This window comes from Pogoniulus pusillus, chromosome 29, assembly GCF_015220805.1.
Source record: "Pogoniulus pusillus isolate bPogPus1 chromosome 29, bPogPus1.pri, whole genome shotgun sequence".
Lineage (NCBI taxonomy): Eukaryota > Metazoa > Chordata > Aves > Piciformes > Lybiidae > Pogoniulus > Pogoniulus pusillus.
This window is the reverse complement of record NC_087292.1, coordinates 5,511,487-5,526,207: the sequence shown is the minus strand read 5'-3', so window position 1 is coordinate 5,526,207 and position 14,721 is coordinate 5,511,487. Positions and strand designations below refer to the sequence as shown.

Sequence of the window (14,721 nt, the reverse complement as noted above, 5' to 3'; positions counted from 1 at the left end):
ACAGAGGGATGAAGCCAAGCCAAATGACCAGACCTCTGTCTCGTCACCCTGGCTTTGCTCTGGGCACAGCTCCCTCCACCTCAAGCTGTCAGTCCCACTTCACAGGAGGCAAGCAGTGAACAAATATTGTCCTTCTGCTGGGAGATAAATCTTTCAATGGAAGAGAAGCCAGAAATACTTCCTCTTCTCTTCCCCTTAGGATAGCAGCACAGATCAATGCAGCAGACATCCCTGTTACATGGGAAACCTCAGAGCTGAATGGCACAGTGCAGCAATGACCCAAATCTAGGATCCACAGTGCAGCTTGGGTGCTGACCAGCACTCCAATGACAGTTTTCATTGTTCTGAAAAGCAATGGGAAATTGCCACAGAGCAGATGAGAATACTTTGGGTCAAGGGGCAGAGCAGAAGCTCGTTCACAGCTATCTGTGATTTCAGAACTGCATGATTAAAGTTAGGGAAGGATAAATTTGCTATGAAAGCACACAGGGAATCCTTAGATGCCCTTATTAGAGGAAATTTTGAACTTGCTAACCCTTCAAATAAAAGCAAAATGGACTTGCAGCAGCCTTCTGTGACCTGCTGCCACCTACCAACCCAGGTACGCTGTGTTTTTGGCACAGCAGCCAGCAGCAGGTTGGAAGCTGACTGGTTACAGCCTGGGCTGAAGCTTCATACCACTTTCAGGACTTGCATCATTGTTTTGACAAGATGAGCTTCAGAAGCAAACAAGATCAGCTTCAGGAGCAAACAAACCTCTGCAATCAACTGCTTGAGAGCCAAGAGGATGTCACTGTAGATCTAGAGGGACTGCTTTCCTTGCCGAAGCTCAGGCTCTTTCCAATGCTTGCTATTTCAGGCTACCAAACCAACACTTTAATTAAAGAAGGAGTCTCATTTAGGTTCCCATCGAGCCCTGCTCTAGCCTTGCTCATTAAAGACAAACTGGCAGCATCTGCAGTGAAAAAATAAACCAGGTCTGAAAGGTTCGAGAGGCGTGGGAAGAGTCCGAGCTCCTAAGTAGGCTGAAGCTGACTCTCCATGGGAGTGCCACATGTGGTCCAACGCCAGGTCTCTAACTCAGGTGGTGGTCTCTGAAGAGCTGTGGGACCCTGCAGAGGGTTAGCCACAGCACCTGTCTCCTCTGACAACACATGAGAACTGTTTACCAGGGCTGGTAAACAGATGCAGTAAGTGCTCACCTCTCCACGTTCTTGGCAGGAGCACATTGGCTGAACTCCTTCCTGACAGCTCATATGGATTTCCAGGCTGATTTTCTTCTCCCAAGCCATTAAGCAGACATGCAGCAGTGAAACCTCAGTGCAGCAGAGCTGCTCCAGTCCAAGCCATTCAATAATAAGGGTTGCCATTCAATAATAAGGGTTGCCATTCAATAATAATCTGCAGACAAAATTATACTTTTATTCAAGTAAATGGTTTGGGCATAGAGAACACTTCAGAGTGGAGAGTTTGGAAGACTTTCAAGGCAAGGTTGGACGTGGCACTTGGTGCCATGGTGTAGCCTTGAGCTCTGAGGTAAAGGGTTGGACTTGATGATCTGCGAGGTCTCTTCCAACTCTGATGATACTGTGATACTTTGTGTCATATTAAGTGGAAACCATGAAGTCCTTGGACTGGAATGGGGCACCTCTGCTGCAGGACATCTGTGGTCTGCTCAATGGCATGAGACAAGGAAGTCAGCTGAAAGAATACACCAAGACATCACATTTCACTGCCAGCATTTCAACCAGAACCAGGCAGGCAGCAGCACTTGATCCCCAACCTTTGCTGCTCTGAATCATACCAGAGTGGAAACACTTGGAAAGTGCCAGAATCTCCCCCACCCACTCCAGATGTGGCTGTTTCCAGACAGATGTAGGTGCAGCACAGGACAAGCACAAGCTGTGTGCAGATAAGGCTTCTCTGCTGTGGAAACCACCAGCTGCCAACTGGGTTCAAACAGGGCTGGGGCAACCAATGCATGATAGTGACCTTCAGATTAACTCCTGCTTTAGTCTGCCCTTTTCAGGGGTGGATCCTGTAGCCATAGGCCCTTAGGGTCTTTTTTGTTTGTTTGGTGGTTGTTTGAGGGGCTTGGGGAGGATTTCTGTTTAACTAATAGTTATTTCTCAGTAGCCCAGGCAAAGGCACACAAAGATAAACGACACCTTGGAAGTTTCCAATTGCAACTCAGAGCCTGCTGTGCTTACATTCAAGGCAGGGACCACTCCTCTGTGCCACTTTGAAAGCAAAGCCAGGCAAAGCAGACAAGACCACCAGGAAAATGGGAATCAAGATCTACCAGGGAATCCTTGGCCAAACTGAGGGAAATGTTAGGAAAGATTTCTTCTCTGAAAGGATTATCAAGCTCTGGAACAGCCTGCCCAGGGCAGCGGTGGAGTTCCCATCCCTGGAGGGGATTCACAGCTGTGTAGAAGTGGTGCTGAGGTTTATGGTGACCTGGCAGTACATAAAAATGCATACAGGGCAAGAGAGTCACACCAGTACAACCTGCAGCTGCTCTCCTGCAACAGTTACATTTGCATCAAGCCTGCCTCACACTGCCTGGGGAATCCAGAGGCCAAACCCAGCCATAAGCAGTTGCAAATTGCAGGGACCTGGGTGGAAACTGCATCCACCTGCTAGTAGCTGCACATGGGCTCTTGTTCCCCAAATTAAAAGGAGTGCAGGGTGCTTGATTGCATCTTGGCTCTTGATTACAAAGGCATCAGCAGGCAGAATTAAACAGTTTGCTTCCTGGCCTATTTAGCATCCTTTGGGTGACAGGTTAGGGGTAGGCAAGGCTGCCAGAATCTCTCTCTTTAGTATTTTTTCATCTTTTCTTTCATTGTCCAGACATTTGCAGAGGGTGATAAGGTTTCCCCAAGATCTGGCCAGGCTCCAGAGGGAAAAACAAGCAGTGACAGTGTGTGTCAGAGCAGATCTGCATGAGGTTGTAAGGCACACCCTGAAGCAGCTACCATAGCAAATGCTAGTAAAGAAAGAATTAGAGCCTTCTTCACATGGAAGGAGGAAGACTCCCAGGCAGTATGAGTAAGGATGGGATGCAAAGCAAAATAAAGGAGGATAAATATAAGCAAGTAGAAAAACATGCAGGATTGAATGAGAAACAGGGCCACATGCATAGGTGTATGTACCCCTGTGTTGTGGAGATGCCTATAAATACACTAAGATACCTAACTCCAACCTCATTAGCAAGCATTTTAGATACAGCTGATCCTGCCTTGGGGCAGGAGGTGGATTACATGACCTCCTGAAACTCTCTCAACCTCTATTTTCCATGATTCTAAGGGGGAAGAAATCTACACCAGCTGAGCTGGCCCCAATCCAGAAAGGCAGGAATTTAAATCTGGGGGGGAAAAAAAAAGAAAGTAATTTTAATCCACTCTTCAGACTCTCCTTGACCAGGAGAAGGGGCAGAAAGCAGAGCCTGCAGCCACAGCTTACAGCCACGTTCCTCCTGCCCAGAAACTACATCCAAGCACTGCATTTTCAACTGCACCAGGGTAACGCAGCCACGTGAGGTTTAGCCCTGCAAGGAAGCTTCACCCTCACAAAGCAGCATTTCCTCACCAATATTCATTTGCAAAGAAGAGTTTGAGACTTGGCAGCAAACCTGTGGGCTGCTTGGGGGTTTGGTTTTGACAATGCACTCAAGAACAGTGATGCTGCAAAATGCCAGGTAGCAGTGAGCTCTTGGCAGTGCCCAGGCTCATGTCTGCTGTCCTTCGGGCAGAATTGGATTAGATGTCACAACACAGCATGGCAGAGAGGCAGAGCCATGGCTATCAGAGGTCATGGCCAAAGTGAAAAGACAGAAGATTTTTCACTCTGGGTTTCTGCTGCTTATTACACAGAAGATAGCAGAGGTCCCCAGCTGAGCTGCTGTTTGCGCTCTCTGGTTTCTCGTTATTGGAGTGGGACAAAGCAGGCAGTTAATCGGAGGAGAGGAAACAGCACATAGCTGGAAGGCAGCTAGGCAGGCAAGAAATATGTTGCCTGCTAGAAATCCCCTGTCACAGGCCCCTGGAGCGAGGAGCTTGCTGGGCTGTAGCAGCAGTCCTTCCACACTGTTATCCCACCCAGCAGGCAGCCAGGCATGCTGCTTTCCATACCTGATCCAGCCTGTATCCAGGGCCGTGGCTGCACCTCCATGCCTTGGTGCCTTGTGCTGGTGGCAGTCAGTGATTTCCTCCCAGGAAACTCACAGGTACAAGCAAACTAGGGAGTTACTGAGTAGAAAAAGCCACTGATACATCAGCAGGTATTATCCAGCCCAGATCGGGAAGTCCTGGCTTCAACAGTTGGGAACCTGCAGTAAGCAGGAAATGAGAAGCCACCCAAAGCTGCCTCCATGCCATTGAAAGCTGAGCAACCAGGACAGGGAAGGGAAAGGTTAAACACCAGGATTTAGAACTTGGTGATATGCAGGAACATCCCTGGGCAGCTGGTTGAACTAAGGTCCCATTGATAATCTGCCTTGGGCTGACAGAAGTCCTGATGCTCCCAGCACTGCATCCTGAGCTCTCCCTGCCGTGAGTTGGCCAGGCAGGGTTTGCAGAGCAGATGGTGACCTTATGTGGCCAACCTACTGCACTTTGCATCCACAACCCTGAGAGCTTCAGCTGATACTCCCAAGTGCCCAGGGCTCCTTTTGGAAAAGAAACTCTTTACTCCTGGTAGCATTAAGAAGCGACCATCAACAGCACCAATCAACCTGGTTTGCATTTAGGGCTACATGCAGCCAAGGAAGCAACAGTTCCAAGTTTCTCCTCCAAAACACACTGCAGCCAAATTTTAGAAGCCAATTAAATGAATCAACCCACTTCTAGCAAAAAAAAAATATCCAAACAAACAATAATCTGGGCTTTGCAGCAGTTACTGGTCAGTCTCAGATGTTAAACACTTTGAATCCAGATTGTCCATACTGGAGGGACAAGTGGTATGAATCCAAAGTTTATGCATTGTCCAGACTCTATCAGGAGTAGTGTGGCCAGCAGGAGGAAGAATGTGATGAATGTGATAGTTCCCCTGTGTTCAGCACTGGTAAGGCCACACCTTAAACACTGGGTTCAGTTTTGGGCCCCTCACTAGAAGACAGACCTTGAGGTGCCAGAATAGGTCCAGAGAAGGGCAACAAAGCTGGTGAAGGGTCTGGAGAACAGGGCTGGGTGAGGAGCAGCTGAAGGAATTGGGATTGCTTAGTCTGGAGAAGAGCAGACAGAAAGGAGACCTCATTGCTCCCAACAACTCCTGGAAAGGATGGAGATGAAACAGAGCTGGGGTAATCAATGTGTGATAGTGATCTTCAGATTAACTCCTGCTTTAGTCTCCCCTTTTTAGAGGTGGATCCTGTAGCTGTAAGCCCTTAGGGGCTTTTTTGTTAGTTTGGTGGTTGTGGGGGGAGCTTGGGCAGGATTTCTTTTCCTTTTTTGTTTAACTAACAGTTATTTCTCAGTAGCCCAGGCAAAGGCACAGACCTTGTAAGTTTCCCATTGCAATTCAGAGCCTGCTGCCCTTACATTCAAGGCAAGGACCACTCCTCTGTGCCACTTTGAAAGCAAAGCCAGGCAAAGCAGACAAGACCACCAGGAGAACAGGAATCAAGATCTACCTGGAAATCCTTGGCCAACCTGACAGAGACATTTGGGATGTGGTTTAAGAGCCATGGTGGTGTTAGGTTGATGGTTGGACACAAAGATCTTAAAGATTTTTTCCAACCAAAATAATTGTATCATCCTGTAACACAACTGCAAGACACACAGGTTCACTGGTATCAGGGAGGGCAGGAGGTGGCACATACACAAAGCTCACTTCCATCAGGGAAGCACAGAAACTTCTGCTCTGCCATAACATGATGCGAGTGGAAATATGTTGTCCATGGAGGTCAGGGTGGGCAGCCAGGCCTGCTAGAGGCTGTGGGTGCTTAAATTTTGATCAAACACATTCCAGCCAGGATGCCCACATCCTAGCAAGGATGGTCAGAGCAGAGTGGTGGAGACGTTTGCAGGTCTTTCAATGAAGGAAAGCAATCACTGACCACAAGGGTGTGGGAGAGAGACTTTGTGCTCTGAGCCTTGCTGTGAGCTGAAACACGGAGAAGATGCAGAATTCCTTGTCTGCAGGTATGGAAAGAAGATCTGTTTCCAGCTTGCACATCTGGGAACAGCAAGCAGTGATGCACAGCACACACAACAGCCAGCACCTCGAGAAACAGACACTCAGACCCTTCTAAGAAGGATTACAAAGAGGCCTGACCCATTGGAACCAAAGCTCCCCTACAACAGCTGGTGCCACGTTTTATAAACCACGTTCTGAAGGTTATTTACAACCCCCACAGAAGTATTTCTGACCAAAGGTTTTTGTTTAAAGAAAAGGTCTGAACCAAAAATCATACAACAGTTAAGTTGGGAAAGACCTCTAAGACCACTGAGTCCAACCATTAACCTAACCTGCCAAGTCCACCACTGAAGTATGTTCATAGAATCATAGAACAGATAAGTTGGGAAAGACCTCTAAGACCACTGAGTCCAGTCATTAACCTGACCTGCCAAGTCCATCACTGAAACATGTTCCTCAGCACCACACCTTTTTTGAACACTTCCAGAGACAGCTATTCTACCACTGCCTTGGGCAGCCTATTCTAGTGGTGCTTAACTACCCTCTCAGAGAAGAGATTCTTCCTGGGCAGCCTGTTCTAGTGCTTAACTACCCTCCCAGGGAAGAGATTCTTCCTGGGCAGCCTGTTCTAGTGCTTAACTACCCTCCCAGGGAAGAGATTCTTCCTGGGCAGCCTGTTCTAGTGCTTAACCTCCCTTTCAGGAAAGAGATTCTTCCTGGGCAGCCTGTTCTAGTGCTTAACCAGTCTCTCAGGGAAGAGATTTTGCCTGGGCAGCCTGTTCTAGTGCTTAACCAGTCTCTCAGGGAAGAGATTTTGCCTGGGCAGCCTGTTCTAGAGCTTAACCAGTCTCTCAGGGAAGAGATTTTGCCTGGGCAGCCTGTTCTAGTGCTTAACCAGTCTCTCAGGGAAGAGATTTTTCCTAATGGCCAACCTAAAGCTCTCCTGGAGCAACATGAGGCCACTTCCTTTAGTCATAGTACTCCTCAGCTGGGAGAGGACACCAACTCCCACCTTTTTCCAAACTCCTTTCAGGGAGTTGCAGAGAGCCTGAAGGTCTCCCTTCAGCCTCTTTTTCTCCAGGCTGAACAACCCCAGTTCCCTTAAGCTGCCCCTCAGAAGACTTGGCCTCTAGACTCTTTGCCAGCTTTGTTGCCCTTCTCAGGGCAACATTTAAGTGGGGCAATCTTTAAATGGACTCTGGATTTAGGGAAGGAGAGGGCCTCATCCCAGGAAAACTCAAGATGGACTTTTTTGCATTATTTCCCAAACAGGTAAATTGGCATTTCAAGCTCTCATGGAAATAATTTTCCCACTTGATTGAAACTGCAGGAAGTCAGAGTGAAAAAAGAGGGGGGGGGAGGGAAGATTATTTACTTGTTGTGACAGCAGAGAAAGTTGCACATTCAATATTGCTCATGCTCCCAGATGCCATCTAGTTAGCTGCCATATGCAAACCACCCCACGTTGGCATCACATCCAGATTGCCATGAAAAAGCCAAGTTAAACATGGCCAAATATGTGCTTTTGGAAGCCACAGCAACCACCATTAACAAAATTAACAAAGCCCAGCCTTGCCAAGGGCTCCCACACACAGCTTCCCAGAGAGGACAGCTTTCATTTCCACACTGATGGAGCTGAGCACTCCAGAAATGCCTTTGTTACTGAACAGAAACTTTTCATTTCTGACTCTAGTCGTTCCCCAAATACCCAGATATACACTCAGACTGCTGGTGATAAAAGAAATTACTCCTCTTTTTTTTGCTCAGAGCCCTTCAAAGGGCACTAAACCCAGGAGAAAAGTCTTCTCAGACAGATAAATGCACTTGCTCAGACTTGGACACAGGAAGCCCATGTAAAAAGCTTCAGGAGACTAATAATGTGGGTGGAAAATTAAGGCACCTCATAAAAGGTTTTTAGTAACAAGGGAACAGATCACATCAACTTGGAAAGGTTAAAGAAAGCAATTTATAGACACTAATTAGGGCCTCTTTTTAAAGTGCCTTTGCAAATGACAAGGTTGGGTTTGTTCCAGGAAGATGCAGAGGGAGCAGGGCAGGAGCTACCTGGGGATGGCTCCTGGAAGGGCTCACAAGCTGGGCATCACTGCACGCTGGCAGCAGGTTGAGGGGTAGGCAGAAAGGGAAACATGGGAGGTGGCTTTACACAAATAAACTGGGCAATACTTACACCCTCCCTGGGGAAATCTTCTCCACGCTGGCACAGCACCCAGGCCTGCGTCTGCTGCTCTGCCAACGGGAACCGTTCTGATGGATGCCAAGTCCAAGGTCACCAAACCCAAGTTTTCATTCCCTTTCTGGCTCACCAGCCATAAGGATCTGCATGGTTAAACTCCTTCACAAGCGCTGGTTTATGCAACACTCTGGCTCTGACAAAGTTTTGCTGGGAGGATGAAGTGCCAGAAGGTGTGAGCTGAAGGACTCTGCAGCAATGCTTCCCAGAGCGATGGCTTGGGAAGGGGGGCAGTGGGTGCCTGCAGGGAGGCAGCTCTCATCCAGAGCAAGAGAAACCAGGGCACCTCCAGCACGGCTGGAAGGTGAATCAGTCCTTTGGGGGCTTGATTTCTCTGCTGGTCCACTCAAGGGAACACAGCCTACCCCTCAGCTAACACAAACATCTCCAGCTTCAAGTGGGAGCTCCCCCTGCAAACAGGCTAGGTGTGCAAAGGGCTGCCCAGGCAGCAAATGCCACACCTCTGCAGAGCAGCCATTTACCTGCCTTTGGGATCCAGTTTTTCTATTTACAGGACACCAGCTCATCTTCCTGCACTCTGGGGCTGCTTTTATAGGAGCTCAGTGATGTAGAAAGACCTAGACATGACAGCCCTGCAGCAGCCAGGGCTGCTTTTGAGGATGAGGTGCTGCCCTGGGAATGGTGGGATCAGCCTCCATGGTTTCAGTCCTTCACCTTGCAGAATGGCCTCAAAGGATGATAGCCTTCAGCAGCTCTCTCCATTCCTATGCAATTAGCACAGCAGCTTGTAAAGCACTGTTTTATTGCCTTGTAAAGCAACTCTGCTCCACCGCCACAGGAACAGCCCCCAAATCGTACCCTGCTCTGCTGCCCCCTGCAAGCTCTGCATTGGCCGAGTGTCCTTCCCTCCACACGGTTCTCCTGCAACCAGTTCAGATCCTGCCTACAGCTGGGTGAGGACTGAACATATTTCCACTTAAACCAGCTCCTCCACAGGCAGAGTAGAGCAGGTCCACAGCGTGGCAACCACCAGGAGTATTCTGCTCTCAGCTCAGAGCTCACCCCTGAACAGCCTATAGATATTTCAGTTCTCCAAATGGAAGGTCCCAGCCAGGATGCTGCAGTCCAGCAGGACCCCTGCCCTAGGTCTTGGGTCACTGCCCATCACCTCTTTCTCCCCAGTGTGCCTGTCTGCTGACATCTGCCACCAGCATGCTTGTGATGTGCTCCCTACCCTGCTTCTGTCAGCAGAGACCCAGGGGAGCTTTTAATAGCAGCTTGTTTGTTAATCCTGGGGTATTTTGACAGATCTGTTGCAGAAGATGAGAAGAACAAGCAGGCAAGAGCTGTCACCCCTTCACAGCTCCTGCCCACACCAGGGCTAGGAGCTCTTGCCTTCAGTCCTGCTTCTCTACCACACTGAGCTACAGCAGCTCCCCAACATGCCCAGTCACCCCTGAACTCATCAGATGTAGACATGAGAAAGATGTCCTCTCCTCTGAGGCTGTCACATTTGCAGAGCCAGAGAGGTCACAGCTCGGGTGGGAAGCTGGGGTGGCTAAGCCTGGTGGCTGTGCCATTGGTGGCAGATGGAAATGGGGACAAGGAGAGGCACTGCAGATCCCCGCAGGTGCACAGGGCTGAACAAAGCTCTTCCAACTATGCCTGGGTGAGGCAGAGGCAAAGTTGGTGCATCCAGGTCCTCAGGGCTGCTCCCTGAAGGGCAGGGCAGAGTTTGGCACACACTGACTCCATCCCACAACGCTCAATTCCCCTCCATCAGAAGGTTACATCACAGCACAAGACATCTTCCCAACACAAAGCCAGCTCAGTCTCCAACTCTGCTCTCTTCACCCCCATTTCATCGCACAATGCCTCCTGCATTGCCTCTCCCACTCCAGGAGTCAGAATGTTAGGAATAAATACCAAAGCACAGAAAACCAACAAAAAATGGAGGTGGCACACCCGCTCAGAGGCAGCTGGGAGGTGACACGTGCCAGCTGCACCCCCAGCTCGAACCTTCCCCCTGCTAACTTCTCAACTGCTTAATCACTTCTATTTCGCCTCCCCCTCCACTTCCCACGTGGAAACAAAGCATGATTCATACCTGGAATAATCACCTGGGACCTCCAAAAGCCCACAGATTCCCTCACTTGGGCCTTGAGCATTTGGTAAGGAATCTTCCCAGTTTGGCATCTGGGTTTGACTGTGTCCTTCTCCCCATTATACTTGTCCCACAACACAGATTGGGCAGAGCAGGGACAGAACCTGCCCACACATGATTTTTTAGGACTTAACTGACCACAAACCCAGTTGAATTGAAAAAACTTGAGGCATCTGAAAAATCCAGCTATGGGTTCAAGCACCCCTGCCAGCAGGTACAGGACCCTTTCCCACTCTGGTGGGGGAGAGGTTGATTTTCCAGTGAGCAGGGAAGTGCCTGTATCACATTTGGTGTGACCAGCATCACATCATGAAAAGCAACAATGGCTAAAGCCTGGGCTGGGCTATGGAAAGAGATCACCACGATTATAGCACCAGGAGACCTGCAGCAATGTGTTTTTCCTTACAGGATGGAAAGAGCAAAGCTGTGAGCTGAAAGCTCAGCTCCTGCACCCCCAATACAAAGCATCCATGGCCACACGTGGTGCAAGACCACCAGACACAGGACCACTGACACCAGGATGTTAATGCTGCTGCCTGAACAGCTGCCAGCTCCCCACCATCTGGGTGCACAACCACCCTCTGCCGGTGCCGTGTCTGCAAACACCTTCACCACTTCTGCACAAACATGAGCAAGCATCTGTAAGGCAGGCAGTGGAGGAGCTTTCCTCCTTCCAAGCCACACAGATCCAGCCAGGAGAAGGGAAGAAAGCAAAACTGCAAGGGTAGAACTCTCATAGTCCCACTGGCCCCATCACTCCCTCCAGCCCAAGCACTGACCAGAGGCACCATCACTGAGGAGGTATTGGTTACCCACCCCAGCCATGCAACCTGTCACTTACTGGCGGTCATGGGCTACAGCTCCCACAGCCATACTCTGTCAATGCCTTTCAGCACAGGCAGAGGTGGCAGAAGTCTGAATTCTGTCATCCCAGGCAGCACCACTAAACACAATTTCACAGTGAGGCTCTGCTTGGCTTCACCGTTGAGGATCTCCTCGAAGACTACAACAGCTCAGAGTGAGAAGTGAAGGCACAATGGAGCAGAAAGCTGCAAGCAACTGTTAAACCTTTAAGGCAGGGAAGAAACAAATGCAGCTTGGAGGGCATTACCACAGCTCTGCTCTCCTAGAGAGAGGCAACAAACACACACAAAACCAGAGAGACACAGCAGGGCTTGGCAAAGGCTTGTAACACACAGCCCAGGCAGGCATTGCAGTTCTCCAAAGCGCTGTATTCCCAGACAGGTGCAAAACAGAAGCACAAGGACAAGTAAGGGTGCTCAGAAGGCCTCATAAGAAACAAGGACAGGACTTTGGGGAGATTGCTCACAAGCCAAGACGAGGCCCTTGCCTTCCACACACCTCTACCAGTCAAGTATATATTGCTTCTTGCAAGAGATGCTGGGAAACAAAGCAACACTCACTGGCAGGGATGCAACTCAACTGGACAAGACCTCCTAAGCACTCCCTTTGTCTCTGCCAAGCCAAGGGACAAGGGAGATGACACCGATTTTGCTACCCAACAAAGCAGCAAACCCAAAGGATGCTCCAGGTCTTCTCTAACAAGAGTTTTTATTTCCCTGCTGAGAAGCAAGCTCCAGCTCCCCAGAGCTTACAGGTTTCTTCCCCCCACCCCATGCTGTGCTAAGACTAATAGAGACTGACTCTTAGACTCTTTTTTTTCTCCTTTCAGACTTTGAAGAAAAAGCAAAGCACTTTGATCCACTTTGAAATGTGCAATTAAACCAATCTCTAAGCAACTTGCAGTTCTCTTCTGTGGGAAGCATTAAACAGAGCCTTGCTTTTCAGGAGTTTGAAGAGAGAAAAAATTCATACATCCATGTGGCTTTCAAACCATGCCCCAGCCAGGGAAGCTGAAGAGATTAGCACTGACAGGCAAATCCCTGCGACAGACTGCCAGAAAACCAGTGAAACAGGCAAAGAGCATTTCACACCTTCTGGGGGTAGAAAGTGTGAAAAGACAGATGAAGGTTGCCTCCCTCTCCCCACACCCTGGTCACTACACCTGCTCTATCTTGGAATTCATGTGTCCACTCTTGATGTCCATCTAGGTAGTGCTGGTGTCACACAGTGCTTTGAGGTCCTCACAGCTACATCAGTGGCACCAAAACCATATCCATGGTAGTCCAGCCCATGGATGTCAACACAGGTGCGTCTGCACACCACAGCCCTACACGGACCTGACATGCAGCCAGACACAGGTGATCTCTGGAACCATTTCAGGTCAGGTTGTCTGGGCCTTTGAGCAAGCTGCTCTAGTTGCAGTGTCCCTGCTGACTGCAGTGGGGATTGCAGTAAATGGCCCTTAAAAGCCCCTTCCAACCCAAACCGTTTGACGAGTCTAAGCGTTGTACCTTCCTCCAAGTCGTTTCTCAGGGAAGCCTCCAGCAGAGCCACGCTGGCTTCAAAGGACACTTTCTTTCTGCTCACAGTGTTTCTCTTCTTCTCGTGCTTCCGCTTCTTGTGCTGCATCTCCTTCTCATACTGTGCCCACTTCTTCAGCTGCTGAGCCCTCCGCTTCTGGGCTGCCCGCAGCCTCTCCAGAGTGGGCACCTTATCCAGCAGCTGCAGCTCTGTCAGGAGGTCCACGTGGGCATCCATTGTCTCTGCTGAGAGAGGGGAGGTGAAGGACGTCCCAGCGGGAAACGATGTCCCACCACAGGCCCTCTGGATCACAGCTGCCTGCTGCTATACCAGCATCTTGAGGTCAGGCTGGGAAAGGCCCATCCCAGGGGCTGAGGAGAATATGGTGAAAACCTGAAATGAGAGGCAGGTGTGAGGGATCAACTCTCATCAGACAAGTAGCTAAGACCAGCCCAATGGAAAACCTGACAGGCAAGAACTACCATCTCAAAAGGCAGCTTGCTTAACTGTGCTGTAAGTGCTTGGCTGTTCTCACTGACCTATGTGACTCCATCCCTTCACCCCCTTCCAAACACTCAAGCCAACCCCTCTTGGTCAAGCAGCATTTCAGTGTGCAATTTACTCATACCCACAGTTCAAAGTGGCTGTCTATTAGGAGCTGAAGAGAGTCCTAATGAGCAAAGATCTCCCACAGCATTTGGTAGCAGTCCTCAGTCAGCTCAGGGGAGATTGAAGTACTGAAACTTCTCTCCAGCTGGCCCATGCAGCATAACCATCACCACTCATCACAGTTGTCTCCAGCTCTGTGCTGCACTGATGCACACCAGCAGCTGCCTCCCTGAAGCATGTCAGTCTGAGCAGCAAAACACAGGACAGACAGGGCTAAGACCAAGTGGTAGAGCCCAGGGCAGCCACAGCAGCCAGACGAGGCCAACCCAGGACAAATAATGCAGAAGCCAGAGGCTGGGGATGCATGAGGCTACCCACCCAGTGCCCAAGGCCAGATAGGTTTTCCCTGAGGAGCTTTACCCACCATGATCATCTGTGTTATACTGCTCCATCCAACAGTCCCTTCTCACTCTAGCTGAGGGCAGACAGGACGTGGCTCCCCAGGAGGCATTACCAATACGCAAACCACCTCATCTACTTAAAACCATGAGCTTTTGTGCTCAAGTCTCTCTTCCTTCAGATTCTTCTCCACCACACACTAGCTTGTTCTGGTTTTGCTGCACAGGCTCCACAAGCACAGCAAGGAGGGCAGGAAATCACAGCCCCAAACTCTCTATGTGAGCACAACATCAAAGACCTCTGAGCTGTGCCTACCTGCTCAGCAATCAACCAGAGAATCTACGGACTGCCACCCAATCATGTGCTGCACAGGAGGAGGAAACGTGTCACAGATGCAGGGAGCAGTCCAAGAGGGAGCAATCTGCAACAAAGGCCATGTCATGGGCAAATGAAATGACTCCCTTCCAAACAGGCCCATGCAAAGCACATCAGAAGGTGAGCTGCAAACAACCACATATGAGATAAGAGCTCTTGTGGTTCAGCCAGCTTGGAGAGGGAAAAGAAACCACCAAGCAAAGAGCTGATGGGGAAAGGAAGCTGTGAAGAGCTCATGTATTCACAAGCATCAGAAAAAGCCTCAGAGCAGCTGAAGCCATTCCTTGCTCAACTCTCCTGTTCCAAAACAGAGGAAGCAGCAGTCCTGCAAGCAATGGATGCAAAGCCTTGATGGGAAGAAGAGAAGCAGTTAGACTCAGGTGGGAGATGTGGTGAAGACATGAAACCTTACCCCACCCAGCCAAGCCAAGAAAAG

At 49.7% G+C, this 14,721-nt stretch overlaps 1 protein-coding gene across 2 annotated transcripts in view; it reads right to left on the bottom strand.

The window, feature by feature from the left end:
- PPP1R16B (protein phosphatase 1 regulatory subunit 16B) overlaps positions 1 to 14,721 on the bottom strand; it is a 74,393-nt gene that overhangs the window by 38,101 nt on the left and 21,571 nt on the right. The window contains exons 2-3 of one of the 2 annotated variants that reach the window (XM_064167385.1): positions 13,233 to 13,295; positions 12,893 to 13,147 (exon numbers count right to left, since the gene is read on the bottom strand). In XM_064167385.1, coding sequence (XP_064023455.1) covers positions 12,893 to 13,139 — 247 coding nt within the window. In that variant the 5' untranslated portion in view covers positions 13,140 to 13,147; positions 13,233 to 13,295. Of the gene's footprint in view, positions 1 to 12,892; positions 13,296 to 14,721 lie in introns of both variants that reach the window. The other variant, XM_064167384.1, reaches the window with a different exon arrangement.